Genomic DNA, 23,179 nt, shown 5'->3' with positions numbered 1-23,179 from the left:
TTTTTTCATGTACTTTATGGAGTGAAATCGCAGGCAAATGAGCTGCAAGCTGAGGAAACCTCCAGGGAAACCTTTACCAAATGGTTGGTGGCAGGGAGAGTCACAAGCAGCAGAAAATGGGAGGTACGAACTGCAACAGAAATGAAAGTCTGAACTGTTAGAATTCAGGTGGGAAAAATAAGACGTTTCCTGCTTTCTGCACAGCAAGCAGGAAACGTCTTCAATCCATCTTGAGGAAAAAAGATCGCTAGTTTAGAGTTTTCACTAAAGCCCAAGTTGAGAAGAAGCAGAACGTCCTGAAGTTCTCTTGGGGGAAAACATTGGGTGGAGTTCTTTCCCAAAATGCTTCTTTTAACATTCTCAAGATGTTTAATTCGTGCTGTGCAGAAAAAGCCAGTGTTACAAAAGGCTTCAGTGAATATCCTATCTGGTTGCTTGAATTGGCTCATTCTGTGGAACCCACCTTGAGTCCTATGAGAAAGATGGACTATAAATAATGTAAATAAAATACATAATAATAAATTACAGTACACTGAACTTTTATTTAGCCTTATGTTTTACATGGCATATAATTTAAGACATAGGTCTTCCATGGCACTTCGGAGAGAATTAATTTGCAAGACCCTAAGCTTTTCTGACACTGAAGATGCTTTAATCATCAAACATTTACAATAGACAAGGGAACAGAATTCATTCTACAAATCTTATAATAGTAAAATGCAGAAATTGAGCTTAATGGCAACATAAAAGTATAAAACTGCAGCTGCTGCCCACTTTATATGCTAATGCTATTTTATGATATCAGAGAGAACTTTTAAGTATTCTCATTCTGGAATATGATCTGAAAGCTATAAAAATGCATTCTTGAAAAATGTAGCTCAAAAGAAGCTCCAGAATCCAGATATGTAAGGTGAAATTTATGAAAACTATACTAGAAGCATTGTCAGTTTCAAATATGTATAATTTTGTTTCTGAGTGGAGCATCCCAACAATTTTTCTGCTTTCCTATAAGCAGAATTATGACTACATTGGCTATCCATTGTGCCAGGCAGATTGCGGATGGGTCGAGGGAGAAATTGTACTCAATAACAATCTGTGAACTTTGCAAAATGAAATTACTCAATACCATTGGTGAAAAGGGGGGAAAGGTCACAGTGATGGGTCTGTTGAGGAAGATCTAACAACTTGATCCAGCTATTTCTGTTTAAAATTAAGGCCACTATGAACAAATGAAGTAGGTACCAACAAAGAAAACATGGTTTTTTTCCCCTTGGGGGAATTCTTGAAATCTGTGAGTTGTATTTTAAAATGTCAATTTCCTCCACAAATCAAATAAAACCCACATCAAATAAAACCCACCTATAATTGCCTAAGTGGTGGACCACTGCAACGATGAACCCTCCACCAATCAGTGAGTCTTGCTTGCCCGTTGGTGGGTATCATTCCACCAGCCCAGCAGAACAGAGCAGCAGCCAGCAGAACAGAGGCACCCTGGTGCATGCCGCTCCAGCGGCCTCCAAACACCCTACCAGTTCTCCACCCCATCCCTAGAGGCCAAGCCCAGCAGGCAGAGCGGAGCAGAGGTGCCTTGACACATGCTGCTCTGGCAGCCTCCAAACACCAACCCAGTTCCCCACACCCATCCCCAGAAATCCAGCCCAGCCAGCAGAGCAGAGGTGCTTTGGTGCATGATGCTCTGCCAGCCTCCAAACACCAACCTGGTTCCCAATCCAACCCCCAGCCAGCGGAGAAGAGGCACCTTGGTGCATGATGCTCCACCAGCCTCCTTGATGGCATAGGGTTCATGAGAGGGGGGGAACTGGGTCATTACAGGCAGGCTCGGTAGAGCAGCAGGCGCCAAGGTGCTGCTGTTCCTCCGGCCAGGGGGAGGAACTGGGAGGGTATTGGAGGGCCTGGGGAAGCAGAGGGCATCAAAGCACCACTGTTTCACTGACCGGACTGGGCTTTTGGGGGGTTGTGGGGGAAAACCAGGAGGGTGTTGACAGGTCTGGCAAAGCAGCAGGCCCCAAGGCACTGTTGCTTTGCCAGCTGTGCTGGGCTTTGGGGGATTGTGGTAGCAGGGAACCAGGAGGGTGTTGGCTAGCCCAGTGGAGCCCAGCTTTCTCCTGTGTTGCGGGAAGGTGGGTGGAGGAGTGGATGGAATGTTGCCACCAATGGACAAGCAGGACTCACTTTTTTAGTTCTGCATGCCAATTGGTAGGGAGGTTCATCATTGCAGCATTTCATCCCATAGCAAATTATATGTTAGGATCTTTCAATCTATAGGTATTGTGTAAATGTTAAATGGTGTAACAGACTTATTAAATCTATTATATTCCTATGTGTGGTTTGTGTGTCAGTGTCAGTTTGTAAAATTTTGCATATCAGACCACCAGTGAAGACCGATGTTGACATATATTTGGCCTTTTATCTTACCATTAATATATTTCTTTTGTAACTTTGTTGTATATTTATTTTAGGATATTTATACAATTTGGAATGTTTTGTTTTTACAAAGTTTGTTTTCATGTATTTATCTTTATTCCTCAAACTTTGGGGCTTTTCTGATTTTTGAATTGATTATAAATTAATCCCATTCTTTTTTTCCCTGTGTTACTTTGAATCCACAGCCGTTTACAACAACAAAAAATAGTTTACTAGAGAAAGCCAGTGGGATGGTGGACGGGGGTGGGGGGGATAACAGTCAGGTAGTCTTAATCAGCTATTACTACAGAGAAATAACATTTTTGGAAGGATTTAAATAAATGTGCTAAGAAGAAAATCAAATGTATGTATTATTAGACTGTAAACATTCTGCACACATACAGAATGCTTTCTTCTCACTACTCAGTAACCATATGTAAGGCTACCAGTAATTACAGGATAATTTCTAGGTCAGAGGAAGTGATTTGCATTCAACTGTAATAACGTGGGAATCCCTATTTTGGTATTGACCAACTGTTGTCTCCTACCCACTCCCAGCTTTCCCAATACAGTTTTTAATCCTGTCCTACAATTTTATGTCCTGCAATATTTCTTGAAAGAAGAATGTAGGTACACTAACTAAAAGACTCATAAGCAAATCTCTTTGCTCTGGGCACCTGATGTTCTAGGCCCTCTCCCCACTTACCTTAAGCCCGCGCTACTCTCCTCAAGTAGCATGGGGTCCGGGGGCACTTCCCTTGACAGGGGCAGAGACAGCGCAGCCGCCCCAACACTGCCGCTCCCGCGCCCCCTCAGCGCGCGGCATCCCTGGCGCTCCTCAAAATGGCGCCTTTTGAGGACACCCGGGCGTGCGCCAGAGATGCCGCGCACTGGGAGCAGCACGCAGCAACAGGCCCACAAAGGTAAGTGGGGAAAGGGCCCTAGATTATCGTTATGTGGCTTCTATGACTTCTGTGGATAACTGCTCGTATAGATAACTACTGCTCATATAAATTGGAGATCCAACCACATCTTACGCTTAGCACATCATTAATTTTCATGCCATGTTTATTCTTCGGTCTGGCAAATAGCCATGTGTTCAAAGCGATATCATTGTGACTCCAAGAAATACAACTATTCAGTATGACATTACCTGGTTCCATGATATCACTATAGTTAGCTACAAGATTTTGTGGGGGGGGACAGTTTCAGTGATTGCCCTGACCCCCATTTTCTTTAGCTGTGTCCCTACTAAAAGCTTATGCTTAGAAACTTGGAAAGGTGCCGCCAGACTCCTGTTTTCATATTGAATTTTCTTCCTTCCTTCATGATCATCTTTCCCCCTTTGTAAGTAGTCCACCCACCCCCACTCCCCACCCCCACCTGTATGTACGCTTCCACTTTCCTCGTTCTTTACATGTAGCAGAGCCATGAGAGCCGTGCAAACAGCCCTGGGCGCTGTTGTACAGGGGCACAATTCCAGAGGTTGCCCTGGGCGCTATTTTACACGCGTCTTCCGTGCGTCATTTGCGCTGTCATCCTCTCGCTCCCACCTCCCAATTTACGCTCTTGCAGCGGCAGTACAGAACGAGAGGCGCCGCCCCCCCCAGTCGCTGGAGAGACCCACACTCTAAATCCAACCGGCGGCCTCGCTTCGATCCTCAGGTCCGTTTCCTAGTTCGCGGGAAGCCCCGCCTTTTCCTCCCGCTATCCGAACTCCTATTGGCGACTGAGCAGCCGCGTGTTCGCCAGCGCCCCTTCCCCGCCCCCCCGCCCCCGTCTAATCCGAGAAGCCACGCGCCTGTCAATGGAGTGAAAGGGATTGGGCGGCTTGGCGGTCTCAGGAATCTCTTCTTACGCTATCAGGGTCGCCTAGGAGACGGGCCGAGAGTCGAGAGGACTGAGCCTCTCTATGACAGCGGCGGCGCAGAGAGGGACGATGGGTCCGCTGGTGGGGGCCATCGATCAAGGGACCAGCTCTTCGCGCTTTTTGGTAAGCGTGAGAAAAGGCAGATGCTCCCGGGAGAACAGGCGCGAGAGGCGAGAGGGGTGAGGGTGGGGGTAGTGGGTGGGGTGGAGATCTTGAACTTGCCCTTCACGAGAGGACGGGACCGGGAGAAGAGGGCGCGCTGCTGACGGTGACGAAGCGCCTGCCTTCAGTGCCAGGGCTGAACTTTACAATTCGTGCAGCGGTAACAGGTGAAAAGTGCCATTAGCAGGTGCAGGGGATCTTTGTCTTCTCTGCTCAGCAGCGTTCCCTCACACCAGTCGCCAGAATTTGAGGCAGGTGTTCGTAGGCTGCCTGCAGCCAGCCTCGCCGGAACAGCAGGTTTCTGTAAAAAAGGTGTATTATTCTGTGGAATAAATGCTGGGCTCCTTTGCCTCCCTTACTTTGTGGCTGGAGGCGCTGGGTGTGCAGAAGTGAGCTGTCTTTTTAGGAGAGTAGGAAACTCTTTCCCTTCAGCAACTATTAATTGGTGTCTCTTTTCTTCCCCGCCTGGGGTTTAAATTCCGAGTGAGGCCAGCAACTGTGTTAGGAACGACGCTCCTTTGACCCTTATCTTTGCGTCTAGGGAGTGACAAAGGGAGTAGAGCTGGTTTTCTAGTGCAGTGGATATTTCTGATCCAATATATGCTGCTCTTTCCAGGTCACCTGTAGCTTTCAGAGAACTGATGTTGTGGCCAGTGTGTCCCATACCGAGGAAAGCAAAAGAAATATAAAATCCTGCCTTTTTATGCTACAAGTTCTGTTGAGTGGTTGATTCCTATGAAATTACGTATGTGTACTCAGAGCTATGTATGTATTCAGAAGTTAATATGGGCTGCATAGTGGTCAGATCTCTGATGCCCCTTGGTGTTGAAATTGATAAAGGTAAAAATGCCTGATGGCATGCAAGAAATGTTTCCTTGTTCTTGCAGAACCTTGTGTCCTGTCTAGACATCCTATTTAATACAAATCTGTGACTGTAATACCCTGACTTTGATAGCTTAGGTTAGACCGATCATGTCAAATCTCAGATCCTAAGCAGGGTTAGCCCTGATCAGTACTTGGATGAGAGATCCCGAAGGAATGCTAGGGTTGCTATGCAGAGGCAGCCATGGCAAACCACCTCTGACCGCCTCTTGTGTTGAAAACCCTACATAAATTAGTTGTGATGAGGGCAAACAAAAGGGACTGGAATCTTATGCATGCTTATTTGAAACAATACTGTCCTAAGAAAGTTTTCCTCAGAGTAAGTCCCGTTATATAGACATGTGAAAGATTTTTAAAATAAGCCTTCTTAAATTTGTTCTGTGACTCATAAAACAGTTACTTCCACAAAATATCAGAATGCACAGCAGATGCTGGAACTGGAACTGTTTCTGATATACAAGATCCATATATCTATATACTATATTGACTATCTCTGTGTGGAACAAGTTGGAATCTAGGTGGCTGCTACTACAAATCAGGCTGTTTGATGAGCTTACTCTAAATGTCATCCTTGCTTGTATTTAAACAATACAATTTATTTATTTTGATAATTACAACCTACTTTTCTTCTCAGAGGTGACTTAAAGTGCTTACAACATTGTTCTCCCTTCCTCCACTTTATCTCCCCAACAACAGCCATGTCAGTTAGGTTAAGAGCTGAAAATGTGTGACTGGATCAGGGTCACCCAGCAAGCCTCTGGGGCAAAGCAGGGATTCCATCTTGGTTCTGTCAGATCCTAGGGTATTGCTCTAACCTCTGGCTAAAGTCCAGGGATGTGTTATACTAAGGATTGTGGAAGATTATAGGGACTGTTCAAAGTTCCTCCTGCTGATGTGGTAGATAAGGAGAATGTATAAAAAATAATGTATCTGTTGCAGATAAGGAGAATGTATAAAATATGAATGGAATTACAATACAGAGGCTTATGAATTTAGAAAACTAAATCTGCTTGAAGCAGGATATATAATCCTAGGGAGGCTTTCCAGTTGTGCTGCTTTCAATACTGTACAATAAATCATAGGCTCATAGAGCTGGAAGGAGCTATATAGGCCATCTGGTCCAACCTTTTGCTCAATGCAGAATCACCCTATAGCAATCCTGACAAGAGTTTGTTTAACCACTGCTTGAAGACTATCAGTGAGCAGAGCTCAGCACCTCCATAGGAAGCCAGTTCTGCTGAACTACTCCGTCTGTGAACATTTTTCCTAATATCCAGACAGTAATTTAAACCCTGTAAGGCCCCCATCACCTTCACCCCATCTACCAATTCTTGTCTGCTGGTTAATATGACATTGAGTAGTCTGTTATACTGTGTGTATGAAGGTTCTGCTGTTTTTTTTTTAATTCCTAGAATGTCACTATTATAATCAACAGGAAAATATTATTTAAGCATATGCTATAGGTCTCCTTTTGGAATTCCAGCGCACCACAAGGTCTTTATGAACTCTATATAGATGAAAGTTTGTATGATCATATCACAGGCTGCATTCGGGATGGAAACAAAAATTTCTTACCATATGCTTGCAAAGACCTTAATTACTCCTCAGAAATCAAGCTAGCCATTGCTGTAATATCCATTTTGTGATTATTTCTATTTTTTGTTTATCCCCTTTCCCTTATTTTTCCTCAACTCTTCTGAGGCTAGGCTCAGAGGCTTCCCATGATTGACTAGTGTGATTCCAATTAATCATCAGGGCATCTTCTTTGTGCTAGCTTGGCACTTTGTCCATTGCTTCTCATAGCCCCTCTTGAGTAAATGTCATTGCTATTGCCACTTGTATATCACATAATCCTATTTGGATAAGTGTGCTTCACTTTTATAGTTTTTCCTCTTCCTAGACTACCAATAATGATAAATATTGCAAAATAACAATTTGTATGCTGCTTTTTGGGTGCGAAATGTACCTTTATGCTTTTGTGTATATTGACAGTGTACCTAAAGTATTACAAAACATTGTACTGGAAGTGTAATGGCATGGGTTCCATATTCACTTGAGCAATTGCTCTTACTGTGTGAAAGAGTTAGTGCACCAGAATTGGATCTGAAAGTGTTCTGTGTGCCCCTGGGCAATAATTAACTGTTAAGAGTTCTTTGCTCTTTCATGCTTTCAGGATGTGTGGAAATCTCTGCTTTAGAAACTCTCCTGAGCATGATTCTGTTGATTCCAACCTTGGAAGCCTTGCCAGCATACCTTCCTTAACTAAAAAACCTTAAACAAATTACACTGCTCTTTTGTAAATGCTGTAAAGAAATAGATTTGATAAAGAAAATTATGATGAGACTTAAAATGTAACCATGCCTCTTAGAAATAGGATAAGCTACTTATTCTTTCCTTAGTTTTTGTATTCAGCCAGGCATGGCATCTTGGCAGGTAATTGTTGATCAAGAACATAAGCCACAAACGTGATATATATGCCCATAAGTACAATTCAGTGTTCCATGAAGCAAGGTAGGTGATGACTACCTGTTTCAATTTACTTTCCTAAGATGACCATCTTATTAAAACAGATCTTCTAAATTCATTGTATTCAGATGTTCACTTTCACATTAGCATCTCAGAAAGGTATTTTGTAACAGGTTTGAAGACTAAACGTAATCCTGGGGGTGTGGGAGTGGAATAATCATGGGTATAGTGCCCCAATGTGAGTGCTCCTAACATCAGCACAAGAGGCAAATACGCGAGGAGGGCAAATACGTTGGTGGAGATGCTCTGTGCAGTTTTGCAGCACCCAAACACACACACACACACAAACCATCACTGCAGCACCATTCCTCCACCACATGAGCCTGTGCTGACATTGGACAGATTTATGGAGGAGAAGTCAATCTCTGGCTACCAATCTTGATCCTCCTTGATCTGAGATTGCAAATGCCTTCGCAGACCAGGTGCTCAGGAGCAGCAGCAGCAGAAGGCCATTGCTTTCCCATCCTGCATGTGAGCTCCCAAAGGCACCTGGTGGGCCACTGCGAGTAGCTGGGCTAGATGGACTCTTGTCTGATCCAGCAGGCTTGTTCTTGTGTTCTTATCCATTTTGTGAATATTTCTATTTTTTGTTTATCCCTCTTCCCTTATTTTTCCTCAACACTTCTGAGGCTAGGCTCAGAGGCTTCCCATGAGTGACTAGTGCGATTCCAATTAATCATCAGGGCATCTTCTTTGTGCTAGCTTGGCACTTTGTCCATTGCTTCTCATAGCCCCTCTTGAGTAAATGTCATTGCTATTGCCACTTGTATATCACATAATCCTATTTGGATAAGTGTGCTTCACTTTATAGCTTTTCCTCTTCCTCTGTGCAGTTTTGCAGCACCCAACCACACAAAAAAACTTCACTGCAGCACCATTCCTCCACCACATGAGCCTGTGCTAGCATGGGGGGGGGGGGGGATTCTGGGGCATCATTCAGCCCAGGGACACTTTCAGCCCCCTATGTCTACCAGCAACTTGTGTCATGAAATTAGTAGGCGTACGCCATTGCTACTGGAGAGTGAGTTGGTGTCTTCTACTTGGCTTTGGGTTTTTTTCCTTCTTTGTTCTTCTAAATTCTCTTTCGAGGCGGTGGCACCATTACCAGCTGCTGTGAAACTAACCCCTCCCTGTGGATTGCACTGCCAGAGTTCTATTGTGTCATACACTTTTGTGACCTACTTCATCAGGCATAAAGTGAGTACTCCATCAGTAGCTAACAACTTATATACATATATAGTTTAGTGGGGAAGAATTTAATGAAAATACAAAGGGCTAAATTTGTTAAACTGGAAGAAACGAAACAATAGCATTCTTTTTTTCTGGAATAAATTATGTCAATGGTGCAGTGGTGAAAGAAACCAACCAGAATTTGGAGATTACTTCCCAAGATTAACGTCACTTTTGGATTGGTCTGTTAGTGAGGAGCTGGCCACAATTATCTTTTTCATGACTTCTGATTGAAGAATGTTTGCAGTGATGTCACACTGAGTTGTCATTGAGTTGTCATTGAAATGATTGAGATGTTCCTTTCCTCCAAAAAAAGTTACAAATTGTATAAAAAATTGGTAAAACTTTTAAACATCTTTTTCTACGTTTATCTGATCATTGATATTTCAGATTTATTTTTTAAAATCGCCTTGGAGATACAACACACACTCAATCTTGCTTCAATCTTAATCTTTTACTCTATATGGCATTACATTTCTTTAAATGTATTGGTTTTTCTTACCTATGTGACACCTCCTCCCCCATTCCTTTTTTGGGTTGTATGGGTGAGGTCGTCTTAATGCTTTCTTGTTAGTAATCCTCCTTAGTTTAAGATACAGAAAATGTTAATTGCCCTTTTGTATTGTTCCAAAACCCTTTCAAAAAGCCATATATTGATTCACGTTCCAAAAGTTCCTGCTCATGATCAGATCTCAAAAGATATGAGAGCATTTCTTTTCTACAGAAGTATAGATCAAAACATAGTTTGTTTCCCTTTTTCAATATTAAATGGTTTTGTAACATAATTGACTTTCTGTTATGTATAAAATTACCTTTTACTAGCACTGTCAACTAATCAAAACATTTTCTTAGATAACCTGGATTTTCAGGTCACCAACCCTAGTGGTTCCGCGTGACTGTATTTTAGACTGCTTGTGCCAATTTTCTTTTGTCTGCTACTCCCTATGGCTTTCCCAAACAGGTTTGGTGACTCTCTCTTTCTCTGTGTTGGGCATTATATTTGCAGGTCTTTAATGCGAACACTGCTGAGCTGCTGAGTCACCACCAAGTAGAATTAAAACAGAAATTTCCCAAGGAAGGGTATGACCTTTTATGTTGTATTCTTCAATACTATCAGTGTTTTCGTGAAATGGACTAAATCAGCAAAAAGTTGATGGAGAGAGTTGATGGAGCAGATCTGTCTCACCCTTTTCCTGTTGCATATCCTAAAAATCCTACTCCCTCTTCTGCCCATGCATGAGCAAACTTTCCACTAGTGGAGGAGGAAGGAGGAGGGAATGGATTCACTGACTTCTTCCTCACTGCAGTGATATAACAGGTACATTTTGTTCATGACAATAACCTGAGCCTCTGTGGGGAAGAGGAGGATGTACAATGGAGGAAGCAGAAGGTGGGGAAAATATCTGCTTTCCCACCTCCTTCTGTAAGCTTTACTGTGGAATCTGGGGTTGCCAGCCTCCAGGTAGTGGCTGGAGATCTCCCACTATTACAACCAATCTCCAGGTGACATAGAGCAATTAATATGAAAATAAATGGCTGCTTTGGAAAGTGGATTCTATGGCAGTATATCCATTGAAGTACTTCCCCTCCCTAGACCTCCCCTCCCTAAACCTTGCTGTCCCCAAAGTCTCCAGGTATTTCCAAACTGGGAGCTGCCAACCCTAGAGGGATCTCACCATGTGTGTGGTTCTGTTGAGATCAGTGGAATAGCTTGTAAGAGTACAAAATTGTTTGGGAGATTTGTTGTAATGGGAAGAATATAAGATAGGGATCCGTACAAACATTTAGCTACCTGTGACTCTTAAAATAATCAGAGGTGGAGGAAATGACCACTTTGGAGGATGGACTCCATAACATCATATTTCTTTTGAGCTTCCTCTCCTCCCCAAGGTACACTCTCCCAAGGCACCATCCTCAAATCTCCCACAGTTTGCCAAGTTCAATTTGTCAACTCCTCAGACATCACAGGGTGGGTAGAGATGAAGGTGGGGGGGTGGGGTGGAATACTGAGCTCTAATTCTCTGTACATTCAGGTTGCTGTTCTTGGAAAATTTGTCCTCAGTTTCTAAGGTGGTAGAACAAGCTTTATGAACTGTAAAATCTAGCTTTCAGATATCTGTTCTGCTTTTATGCTGATTATTGGTCTCTTTAAGGTGGGTAGAACAAGATGCATCGGAAATTCTACAATCTGTCTATGAATGCATGGAAAAAACATGTGAGAAATTGAAGCAGCTGAATATAGACATTGGCAACATAAAAGGTATTATTGTGTTTTCCTACAAGATTTCTAGAACTCACTCCAGAGGTCAAAAGGAACAAGCAGTAAAACTTTACAGCTACAAGTGTTTTTATGGCTTCTGTAAGCTATTAATGTTAGATCTTAAGTATCACAAGCAGAAAGCACTGGCAGATTTTTTTTTTGCCTTTACTTTTTCTCAGCAGCTGTCAATGACAGTGGCATATCTGGGGGGGCAGAGGGGGCATCTGACCCAGGCGCTATTTGCCTCGGTCACTTGGAAGGATGCATTTTGGCCACCCTCCCCCTCCCTTCCCTCCCTATGCCCAACCCATGTGCCAACTCCCCCAGCTTCTCCCCAGCCTCTGTGCAGCCATTCTGCAGCATTATTGGGCGGGTGCTTCAGTCCTCTGCACCGAACCTGCCAAGCCTTCCAGATGATTGTCTGGCAAGAAAATCACTGCCCCCTCCCAGGGCAATCCTTCTCTGTGGCACATCAACCAGGATGGTGCCAGTGCACTGGCCTCCCTTCCTGCACTGCCATTTTCGAAGTGGCTGCCAGGTGACAAGGGAAAGCACACCTCCATCCTACTTTCCTGTTGGCCCAGAGGGACATTTCGGAGTCAGCCAATGACAATGCAGAGTGAGCCAGTTGGTTGTCCAGCCATGGCGCATCCGCATGGACACTCTGAGGGAAGGAAGCTGTGGTGGGTCTGTGACCGCATGACTGACTGATGGAGAGGAGTGCTGCTGGGTCCGGCTGGCGTCTCTCCACACTCCTAGGTAGGTGAGTGGGTAAGGGGGACACTGCAGGGGGGTCTGGCCAGGAACTGAGGAGGGCACAGCATCTGGCACAAGCCCCTGGCACCCTTTTGTAACATTACACCACTGGTCTGTGAGCACCAAAAAGGCAATTCTGGAGGTTAAGGGACCCATGCAGTCAACAAGTCACACAGCTGGGGTGGCTGCAGTAAGTAGGAAGAAGCAGGTGAAATTGTTTCCTCAGGGTGGGAACAGCATGGAAATTAGGTAGTGATTTGCTACAGTTGGGCCATACTATTCTTTGATATGATCCCCCAATAACCTATTCAACAGAAGCTTTTAGCTTCCCCCTTTCCAGTTTCAGTATCTTCACCACATACACTCCCTCTCTGAAATCGGAGAGTTTCTGAATTTGCTGCATTTGATGCAAGAAGCAACTATCAAAACATAAAATTGCATGTTCTTCTCTCCCCCCCTCCTCTGACAATCTCAATACATGCATGCAGTTTTCTGGAGAAAACCAGTATTTTTTTTTTTTTGCTAAAAGTAAAATAATGGAAAAGTAGGGATTAAAATACAAATGAAGAAAGGCACATACCCAGTATTTCTAATATATACATATATTATGTCATCCTAGAAAACATTTTTCTTTTGTCTTTAAGCTATTGGGATTAGCAATCAAAGAGAGACAACTGTGGTTTGGGACAAGACAACTGGAAAACCTCTGTATGATGCTATTGGTAAGCAGAATGTTTTCAGAATATGTGCTAATTTATTATTATTCTATATTAAATTGTTCAAAATCCAATAAAATAGGCATTGATAAGTGACAGTAAATTCTACCATAAGCAAATATAAATTCCTTGAAATAGCTGGGAAAATAAAGTAGGTGTTGAGGAAAAAGTAAAAGAAGTTTTATGCAGAACCTTTGCTGTGACAAGGCCCATTTGCAGCAAAAATTCCATCACAACATGATACTGGGTTCATCATACAGTGTCTGACTGAAGTAAGGAACTGAGGTTTTAAGAACAAGTTTCAAATGTAGGGAAGGCTACTTCCACCAAAAGCTTGATATGATCCTAAATTCAGTCTGTCGCTCCTCAGACTGACAGTACTAAGTATGCACAGTAGTCACATTAGCTCATGAACTGTCCTGCCGTACCCTGAGCAAACATTAGAGTAATGCTGCAGCAAGCCCCTGTGCAAGGGAATTGCAAAAATAAAGTGCTGATGGTGGAATTTTTGTGAATGGCGTTTCTAATGTCTCTCCCCCATCCCTCTTTTAAATAGAAGTCATACATGGGCTCAATTTGGAACAGGACTATGGTGCAAGGAAGTGCAGATTAAGCCTCCCTTTCCCACTATTTTCCTGGCCCACTGTTTGCCTGATCAGGAAATACACTGCTACTGATATGGAACTTATGGAGGTCCCTTTGTAATGTCACGCCCGTGATCTTGTTTAGTTGCTTAAGTAGTGAGGACTCCAGTCTTTACCTATTGTAATGTTTGTCTTTGGATTCTAGTTTGGCTCGATCTTAGGACCCAATCTACGGTTGACAAGCTGCTTGAAAAAATTCCAGGGCACGATAAATCTTTTTTTAAGGTAAATATTGGTTTTATCATATTGGCAAGCATATGTTTAATGTGAGATGTTGAAAGAAAGCAATAGGTGGGTGTCCAGTAGAAGGAGTTTACTGATTTGTGTCCCCCAAATACTTATAAAGTTCTAAGTAGGTTAACAAGCATCTTCTGAGCTAGGGATGTCAGCCACCAGGTGGGACCTGAGATCCCTGGAATTACAGATCATCTGCAGACTAGAGATATCAGTTCTCCTGAAGAAAATGGATGGCTTTGGAGGTCAACCCTATGGCATTGTACCCCACTGAGGTCCCTGTCTTCCCCAGGTTTTTCCCAACCTGGACCTGGTGACCCTACCCACCAACCCTCGCTGGTGGCCAGGGAGGACCTGGCAACCCTGTTCTCAGCAAATTAAAACGCAAAACTTCCCAAATCTTTAAATTTTAACTTGAAGAGATTACTTTATGCACCTAGACATAAATTAATCAGTTTTATTTATTTATTTATTTATTTATTTATTTATTTATTTATTTATTATTTGGATTTTTATACCGCCCAATCCCCAGGGGGCTCTGGGCGGTGTACAACATAAAACATAATTAAAACACCACCCCCTCCTTCGCGGCCAAGTTAAAACAATTTAAGGCAGCGATAATAACAAGAGGCGTCCAACAACCCCACTTTTAAAAACCCTCCCTAGGAGGGAGGGATGGTGAGTTCCATTTGTTGGAGCAGGGGGGGCGCCATCAGCGGCTGGTCCCTCCAAAGGCCCGGCGGAACAACTCCGTCTTACAGGCCCTGCGGAACTCACCAAGGTCCCGCAGGGCCCGGACAGGTGGTGGAAGAGTGTTCCACCAGGCCGGGGCCAGGGCCGTGAAGGCCCTGGCCCGCGTGGAGGCCAGCCGCATCATCGAGGGGCCAGGGACCACCAACAAATTGGCCTCCGCCGAGCAGAGAGGCCGCATAGGGACATATGGGGTGATGCGGTCTCGAAGGTACAAGGGTCCCAGGCCACGTAAGGCCTTGAAGGTCAACACCAGCACCTTGAAAATGATTCGGAATTCCACCGGGAGCCAGTGCAACTGGCGTAGCACAGGCTGGATATGATCCCAACTGGTGCTGCCCGTAAGCAAACGCGCTGCTGCATGCTGGACCAGTTTGAGTCTCCGGATCAAGCGCAAGGGAAGGCCCGCGTAGAGCGAGTTACAATAGTCCAATCTGGAGGTGACCGTTGCATGGATCACAGTGGCCAGGTCCGCTTGGGAGAGGAAGGGAGCCAGCCGCCGGGCCTGGCAAAGATGGAAAAAAGCAACCCGGGTTACATGGGCCACCTGGGTCTCCATAGAAAGAGACGAATCAAGGTGGACCCCCAGGTTGCGCACGGAAGGGGTCGGCACCAATGTGACCCCTTCCCACACCGGCGGCTGGAAAGTCCCACCCCCTCCTTCGCGGCCAAGCCAGAGGATCTCCGTCTTCGATGGATTCAGTTTTAACCTGCTCTGCCGCAACCAACCAGCGACCGCCTCCAGACAGTGCTGTAGAGCCGCAGGGGCGGCGACCGCTCCCCCCTCCATCAACAGAATGAGCTGCGTGTCATCCGCATATTGGTGACACGCCAGCCCAAAACTCCGTACCAGCTGAGCAAGGGGTCACATATAGATATTAAATAACAGCGGGGATAACAGCGCCCCCTGGGGTACACCGCAATAAAGCGGGCACTTCCGGGAGGCTTGATCCCCGCACCTCACTTGCTGACTCCGGCCCCGGAGGAACGAGACAATCCATTGAAGGACAGTGCCCCGTACTCCGGAGGCGGCCAGGCGGTGGGTCAAAAGGTCGTGGTCGACCACATCAAACGCTGCGGTAAGATCTAACAATACCAGCAGCGCCGATCCGCCTTGGTCAAGCTGAATACGGAGCATATCTGTGACGGCGACGAGAACAGTCTCTGTCCCATGCCCAGCACGGAAGCCGGACTGGAAGGGGTCAAAGGCCGATGCATCATCCAGGAAACCTTGAAGCTGCTCCAGCACCACTCTCTCAATTACCTTCCCCAGGAACGAAAGATTCGAAACGGGGCGGTAATTGGCCAGATCACTTGGATCTAACGGTGGTCTTTTTAAGAGTGGGTGGACCACTGCCTCCTTCAACCCATCCGGGAAAACTCCTTGCTCAAGGGAGCCATTGATGATACTCAACAGATGGGGTCGTAGCTCCGCCCTGCAAGTTTTTACAAGCCAGGAGGGGCACGGATCCAGAGGACAGGTAGTAGGTCTAACAGCAGCTAAGGTCCTGTCAACAGCGGCCTCGGAGAGCAGGGAAAACTGGGCCAAATAAGGGCCTGAAGACAGCAAGGGAGCCTCCAGTTCACTAATTGTAGCCAACGTGGAGGGAAGATCCTGGCGGAGCGACGCAACCTTACCCGCAAAAAAGCTCATAAAAGCCTCACAGCTAATACTCAATTGGGGATTTGAAGACCTCTCCGACAGGGAGGTTAAGGACCGAATTATACGAAATAATTGCGCCGGGCGGGAGCTAGCGGATGCAAGAGAGGAGGAGAAGAAAGCTCTCTTCGCCTCCTTCGTTGCCACCTCATAGGCTTTCATAAACGTCCTATAAGATGTTCGCGCGGCTTCGTCACGAGATTTCCTCCACACTCGCTCTAGACGTCTAAGCACCCGCTTCATACTGCGCAGCTCCTCCGTGTACCAGGGAGCGCGTCGAGAACGGGGGCGTAGAGGACGCCGGGGGGCAACTACCTTGATGGCATTGGAGAGCCGGGAATTCCAGTCCTCCACCTGCTCATCGAGTGTGCCGGCGGGTTCAGGGTCCCGCAGAGCATTCAGGAAACCAAGTGGATCCATAAGTCTCCGCGGGCGTGCATAAATCAGCCCGTCGCCTAGACAGGGGTGGTGCGGCAAGTCCATCCGGACCTTCAAGGCGAAATGGTCGGACCATGGCACTCTGTCAACAGAGAGGATATGACCAAATTTATCCCCGACCCAAAGAGACCAAATCCAGATGATGTTGTCGGCCTGCGTGAGTGGGGCCAGAGTTTACTTAAGGAAGGAGGTGCCCTAAGCGTGCGCCAGCTGGATGGACATCACTAAGGTCCGCAGCCAAGCGTTACATGCTGAGGGCGGGTGCATCGACCAATGCCAGCGTTGAAGTCGCCCATGAGACAATAAGCCTGGGGAACCGCAACGCCAGCAGTCCCGACACCGCCTCCAGCAGCAGCTGGCGACGCCCGTCTCCGGTGCGGCTGAGGCGACCCGGTACACCAGAAGAATGGGCCAGTCCCTCTCGGTAGGCCAATCCACTCCCAGGCCGATTTTACATTCTATGCTGGCGTCACATCTCGGAAGGTGGGGACAGCCTGAAGGGGATAAGGACTTCACGGAATGCGAACAGTGCCACCCGCCCCGGCCCTGGGTTCGTGGATGTCGGTGGAAACATCGCCTTGAAACCTGGCGGGCGTGAATTCCTTACGCCCAAGCCGATGGTCTCACCTTCGCGCACCCAGGTTTCGGTGACACATGCCAGGTCCATCTGCTGGGCTCCGAGGAAATCCCGGAGCACCATGGTCTTATTGTTAATGGACCATCCCGGAGCACCATGGTCTTATTGTTAATGTTTTGATCTACACAACAACTGTCCTTGTACCTAGACATAAATTAATCAGTTTTGATCTACACAACAACTGTCCTTGTACCTAGACATAAATTAATCAGTTTTGATCTACACAACAACTGTCCTTGAGTGTCATTTTTGTAACAGTTTTTACTAAAATTCATAGAGAATATACTAGTAAACCAGTTTTTGAATATGCTTGTCCTGAAAGCTGTTACTATATATATCTTAAGAGGTTATTTTTTTCCATGTGCCAATTCTTCCCTCAGACCTTTTTATTTACTAACCATGCACAAAAACCTGCCTAAAAAAACTTTGGAAAAGTTCTTCACTTTTTGCTATGTGACAGATCTTGATTGTCTTTCCTGATCCCTTTGATCATAAAACATGTTAGAGGTAGATATCTGTGGCTTCAGTACTGGTGAGCGATGTATTGATAAGACAGTGAAAATGATTTTTTTTTGCTATTCTTGTATGAATGAAGCTTATTTAATAACTGTACTGCAGATGTTTATCTCGATCTCCTGACCGGCTTTCAATCTTGCAGAGTAGGACTGGCCTCCCACTTAGCACCTACTTCAGTGCTGTGAAACTTCGCTGGCTTCTGGACAACGTAAAAGGTGTTGAGCAAGCGGTGAAAGAGGGGCGAGCTTTGTTTGGTACTATTGATTCATGGCTTATATGGGTATGTCTCAATAGGCTATGATGAAAACAAGTATGAAAGATTTCCTTTGTTTCAGTTATGGCTGGACTTGAATCGGATGTCTGTCCCAGACTACTTTCACTCTTAGCCAAATTATTTTTCTGTCCACTCTTTAGGAGTATATATGTGCAGACTTTTCCTGAAACAATGCTCTTTTCTGCACAATCCATATAAAACATTTTGAGCCAGGAAATAAAATGCTTTCTCCATGAAGTTCTGCATGGTTTTTAGCCCAAATATTTCCTGCCTCAAAACATTTTATTTGGATTCTGTTCCCAAGCAATCTTTTACTGAAAACAGTTTTCTGGAAGTGTTTCTTTTGTGGAACCATTTTCACTTTCTGTGTGGATCTCTTCAAAACATTTCCCATGCCATTCTGCAGTCCCTGGACTTCCTCATCCATGCCATTTTGTAAGCTAGCTCTGTGGATATGACGCCTACAGAATTGCAGCATGAGGCCTTGAAGCCTTGCAGAATCAAATCTGCACATCTGTAAAAATTAAAAACAAAACAGAATGACCACAACATAGTGGCCAGGAAGCATTTTTGAGGGGGTGAGTGCAGACAAACAAGGGATTTTGAAAACATTTGCAAAACATTTTCAGGGGCTTGTGCAGAAAGAGCCATTACTAGTACATAAAGAGTTAACATAAATTATGGTTAAAGTTAAATTTGTAAAGTTATTATCAGGTTTCAGACAATAATAACTTAGTGTCTGGTTCATAAGAGCAGAATCTTAGTACAGTTTGTTAATACTTTCATAAATATTTTATTTATGAAAAATGCAAAGCTAATTTCTGTGTAGTTTTACTATATAACTTTTTTGCGTACACATCTTAAATTAAGATCTGCAATGCTTGGCTTTGTATTTGTATTGTTAAAAGAAGAGCCAGAAATGTTGCACAACTTTAGATAGCACCAGTGAAAGTAACCAGCAAGATTTTCAACTTGCAAGATTTTCAATTTTCAATTCTTGTGCAGTGGTGAGTACGCTTCAAGTTTGACTGATTTATCTTTGATTTTTTAATTCAGAGTCTGACAGGTGGAAAAGATGGAGGTGTTCATTGCACTGATGTAACCAATGCCAGTCGAACACTGTTGTTCAATATACACTCATTGGATTGGGATGCTAATCTCTGCAAGTAAGTTTTAAAAAGTGGTTAACCCTGAAAAGGCAGGGTTTGTTGACTGTGTTCCAAAAGCTGACGAACATATTCCTCCTAAATAGGCTTGCTTGGAAATATTCCCATTTAATAGAGTGGGATTACTCCCAGGCAAGTGTATGAAAGATTGTAGCTTGTTTCTGGCTCACAGTCATATGTAGTAGAGATTTTCTTATTTGTGACACTAAAGAGTAAGAGGCTCCTTCGTAGTAACAAGGTTCTTTTTTTCTTTTGGGTTCAAATTATTTAAGATTTCAAGTATGTAGTAGTTTCATGTGCGGATGTGTATGTTTGAAGGATACATTACGCAGTAGATTCTGCTGAAACAAGTTTTTGATGGCTTCATATATAGCTTATTTAGGTGTGATCATAATACAATTAGGTGTGTATGCCTCTGTGCAGTGGTTATATTATATTGACACTAATTCTGTGCATTAACCATATGGTTGATAAGAATCAGTACCCCCCACTATTTTCCCACTCTGAAAGCCCCCATAGCCTCTCTCATTCCTTTTTTCCTTCTGATTCATCAGCAATCCTACCTTTATCTGTTTCCCCGACCTGCAGTTTTCAGTTTTCCCTCCTTACTTCCCCCAGCAGACTACCTAGGAAAACTATGATCCAGTTGGACAGTAAGAAACGCACAAGGGCTTGCAAGGGGCACCTCATTTCTTCCTGTACCTCTCCCCCTCCCTGTTTCCTCCTTTCCTTCTCCTAACAACCTCCGTACTCTTACCTTTTTTCTCTTTGCGTCTCTTCTTCCCACTCACCAACCTTTTACGTGCTCTCCATCTTCCACTATATTATTTGTTTACTTAATTCATACCCTGCTTTATCCACAGTGAGACCCAAAACAACCTACATCTTTCTCTTTTCCACTTTATCCTCAAATGACTCCGTGAAGGAGGTTTGGTTGAGAATGTGTAACTGGCCCAACTTCACCCAGTGAACTTCCATGGCAGAATGGGGATTTGAACCCAAATCTCAGTTTCTAGTCTGAAATTCTAACTACTACATCGCACTGGCTTTCTTGGAGGGGCTATTGTAGAGCAGTAGCAAGCAGACAGTCCTGGCTGAATCATGCAAGCTACCTGGTAAATGCTGCTAGGCTTGTCCTCATGAGGCTTCCCTCAAAAGTAAAAACATCACTTAAAGGGCCCTGGGACTTCCCCCTCCTTTTTACTGGCAGAAACCAAGGATTGAAATTTTGCAATACTACTGTGGTTACCTAGCCGCACCTCATGATGGGTGTTGCAGAGGACCTTCATTTCATAGAAGTACAAGTACTACTTTTATTTTTTGAAGCGCTGGACCTCTCCTCCCCAAGTACCTTTTTAGATTTCAGATACGATATTGGATATTGGATTGTGCTACTCTTCTGTCCAGTTGTTTGTTATTTTGTTAAATTTTGCTGTGAACTGTGTAGTAGGATAGAAATGTTTACAAATATTAATGATAACTACTACCAAATTAGAAGTAGTGCTTCTGTTGAAACTCAAATGGATCTCCTTTGAGAGAGACCATTTCAAAGCTTTCAGATGTGACCTTCTATGTTATACTATTTTTAGGATGCAAATTTTGAAAAGAGTAGGGCGATATAAACCATTAGATATTGTACTACATTTTAAAAGTAGTAGTAGTTGCACTTTTCTGCTTCTCTGAAACTTCAGCACATTACATACATAAATTAGTGTTATTTTGTTTTAGTATTTTTAAATCCAAAGAGATCAGGGCAGCATTCAGGTCTGAATCCCCCCTCCCCTGCCTTCTGTCATGGAAGCTTGACAAGATATTCTTTCTCAGCCTAGCCTGCCTCACATTGTTGATGATGTGCCAGCATGGGTGGGGCATTTCAGAGCAGTTTCGGCCAGGAACACCCTCCTTCAGTGTTGCAGGTTTACACCTCCAAAAAAGGTGGCATATGTCATATGATGCTATGGGCTTTCCCAAAAGAGAAAGAAATTTCTCCTTGTCTAGCCCCTGTGCCATTGATTGCCTCTTTGGAGGCAATGTGGTGGTGGGGCCCCAGCCACGGCTCTATTGCTCCACCCACAATTTGAATTGGGCTGTCTAGAATGCCACCATAAAGATCATTCATCTGTTTCCAGCCATACAAATGTTGCCAAAACTTAACAGCATTAAAGGTTTTCAAGGTTGATTGTCTTTACCAAGAACTAAAAACATGAAATACTGCACATGAATCAATGAATAACTCTTTGTTGTTCAGTTTTTTTGATATTCCTATAGACATACTTCCCACAGTGCGGAGTTCATCAGAAATTTATGGACTGGTGGTATGTGTTCTTGTTTTTTCCTGGAATCAATCAAATTTAGTGTAATTGCAGCTTCTGCTTTTGAACCATAAAGTTGTTACCAGAAATATTTTATATTTTCATTGTTGTTGCCATTTAGACAAGACAAATGAAGGTATAATTTGATTGTTTTTGTATTTCATTATTTTTTGCTGTGAATTACATCTATTTTCAAGTAGCATAGAAATTAATATTAAGAGGTAGAATTAGTGGAGGAGGGGAAATCCTGTGTTCCTAGCTTTGTCCTGATGAAGCCAGCCAGCCAGCCAGCTCTCTCTCTCTCTCTCTCTCTCTCTCTCTCTCTCTCTCTCTCTCTCTCTCTGAACTATGTGAGATGCTAGGAGTTACATACACGGCCTGTATGATTTCTGCCCTTACCTCAATCACAGTTGGCTAGGAGATGTAGCTAGGTGGGCTGGAGTGGAAAGCATGGAACTTTACACTCTAAGCCTCCCTGGCCCGGTTGTCAGTGAGGTTTTGTGGCATCGTGAATTCTCGTTTGTTTTTTTCATTTGAGGTGCAATGTGTTAGATCAAGTCAACTTTTCCATTTTGAAACAAGGATGGAGCGATAGACTTTGGGGGCTGCAAATAAATGAAAAGTTTGGCTGGATCCAACCTCATATCTATACAAGCAATAACAGATATCAGTTCTTGCTGGGGCAGGGTGTGTATGTGTTAAACCTTGCCCCATTCCATTCCTCCTCCATTTAGGAACATGTCTGGTGGTCAGTTCATTCGCTCTCTGACATCTGGTTCAGAGTTAGAAAAAATATTTGCCTTCAGCCAAGGTAAATACAAGTCTCATAGGAATTGTGTGCATAAACTTCCAAAGTACAAGGTTATAGAATAGTATCTTGTGCTGTGAGCATTGTAAGGGTTCTTAGGAGAGTAGAGCAGCTTTCCTACAAGCCCCCCCTCCCCCCGCTCAACTTGTCCTGAGAAGCTACTGCTGAAGAATGCTCTAGTGTCCTTCAGAGTTTAGGAGGTAGGGACTAGTGCAGACTGAGGCATTCTACACAGCTTGTCTGTATGTGATGGTCCTATGTGGATAAAGCATGTCTAAACCACTACAGAATCATCTGGAGGTGTTCCTCAGTTTGAAGATCAGCTGGTATAAAGGATTTTCATAAGAATAAAATATGTGAATAATTGACATATTAAAAAGTTTGCAGAAGATACTGTTCCACCTACCTGGCACTTTGTTTCACAAAATGAAGTAACCTGATGGAAATTGCATAATAAATTGGCATTCTGGCATCACTAATTGATCAGGTGGGGGGAAAGTCTGTTTTTGATAATAGAAAAGACAAATTCATTTTATTGTTCACGTTAATTTATAAATTTGTTTTTGACATGTTTACATCAAAGGATGTTTTTTTTTAATCTGGTGCATATCCATGCGACTAACGGATAAGCATTTAAAGGGGAAATAATTTCTCAGGGGGATGGAGATAGAGAAATAGGATCTGAAACTTGTGAACTTGTGTTTCTCTTCCCCCTTCCTGCTCCCTTTCTTGCTGACTATAGAAAATCTCCCCTAGCCTGGTGAGTAGAGGATTTTGTTAGGATGTCCATCTGTCTTGTTGCCTTCCATTTTGCTCAATTACAGTGCATTTCCTTAGGGGAATTCCCATTATTTTCCAGAACATCAAATGACCTCTTCTGAAGCCAAAGCTCTCAGTGTATTTAAACTTTATGG

The 23,179-nt window shown here is 44.0% G+C and overlaps 1 protein-coding gene across 9 annotated transcripts in view; it reads left to right on the top strand.

Moving 5' to 3' along the window:
- The first annotated feature begins 4,223 nt into the window (after positions 1–4,223).
- Positions 4,224–23,179, top strand: part of GK (glycerol kinase) — a 52,986-nt gene continuing 34,030 nt past the window's right edge. For 2 of the 9 annotated variants that reach the window (XM_048494016.1, XM_048494013.1), the window contains exons 1-9: positions 4,224–4,417; positions 10,101–10,174; positions 11,248–11,354; positions 12,755–12,832; positions 13,616–13,695; positions 17,848–17,985; positions 19,036–19,145; positions 21,394–21,460; positions 23,008–23,025. In XM_048494016.1, the coding sequence (XP_048349973.1) occupies positions 4,337–4,417; positions 10,101–10,174; positions 11,248–11,354; positions 12,755–12,832; positions 13,616–13,695; positions 17,848–17,985; positions 19,036–19,145; positions 21,394–21,460; positions 23,008–23,025 (753 nt within the window). In that variant the 5' untranslated portion in view covers positions 4,224–4,336. Of the gene's footprint in view, positions 4,418–4,537; positions 4,624–8,970; positions 9,062–10,100; positions 10,175–10,299; positions 10,413–11,247; positions 11,355–12,754; positions 12,833–13,615; positions 13,696–17,847; positions 17,986–19,035; positions 19,146–21,393; positions 21,461–23,007; positions 23,026–23,179 lie in introns of those variants that run through there. The other 7 variants (XM_048494014.1, XM_048494015.1, XM_048494022.1 and 4 more) reach the window with 6 other exon arrangements.

Source organism: Sphaerodactylus townsendi, linkage group LG04, assembly GCF_021028975.2.
Source record: "Sphaerodactylus townsendi isolate TG3544 linkage group LG04, MPM_Stown_v2.3, whole genome shotgun sequence".
Classification (NCBI taxonomy): domain Eukaryota; kingdom Metazoa; phylum Chordata; class Lepidosauria; order Squamata; family Sphaerodactylidae; genus Sphaerodactylus; species Sphaerodactylus townsendi.
This window is presented reverse-complemented; position numbering and strand designations above follow the sequence as displayed.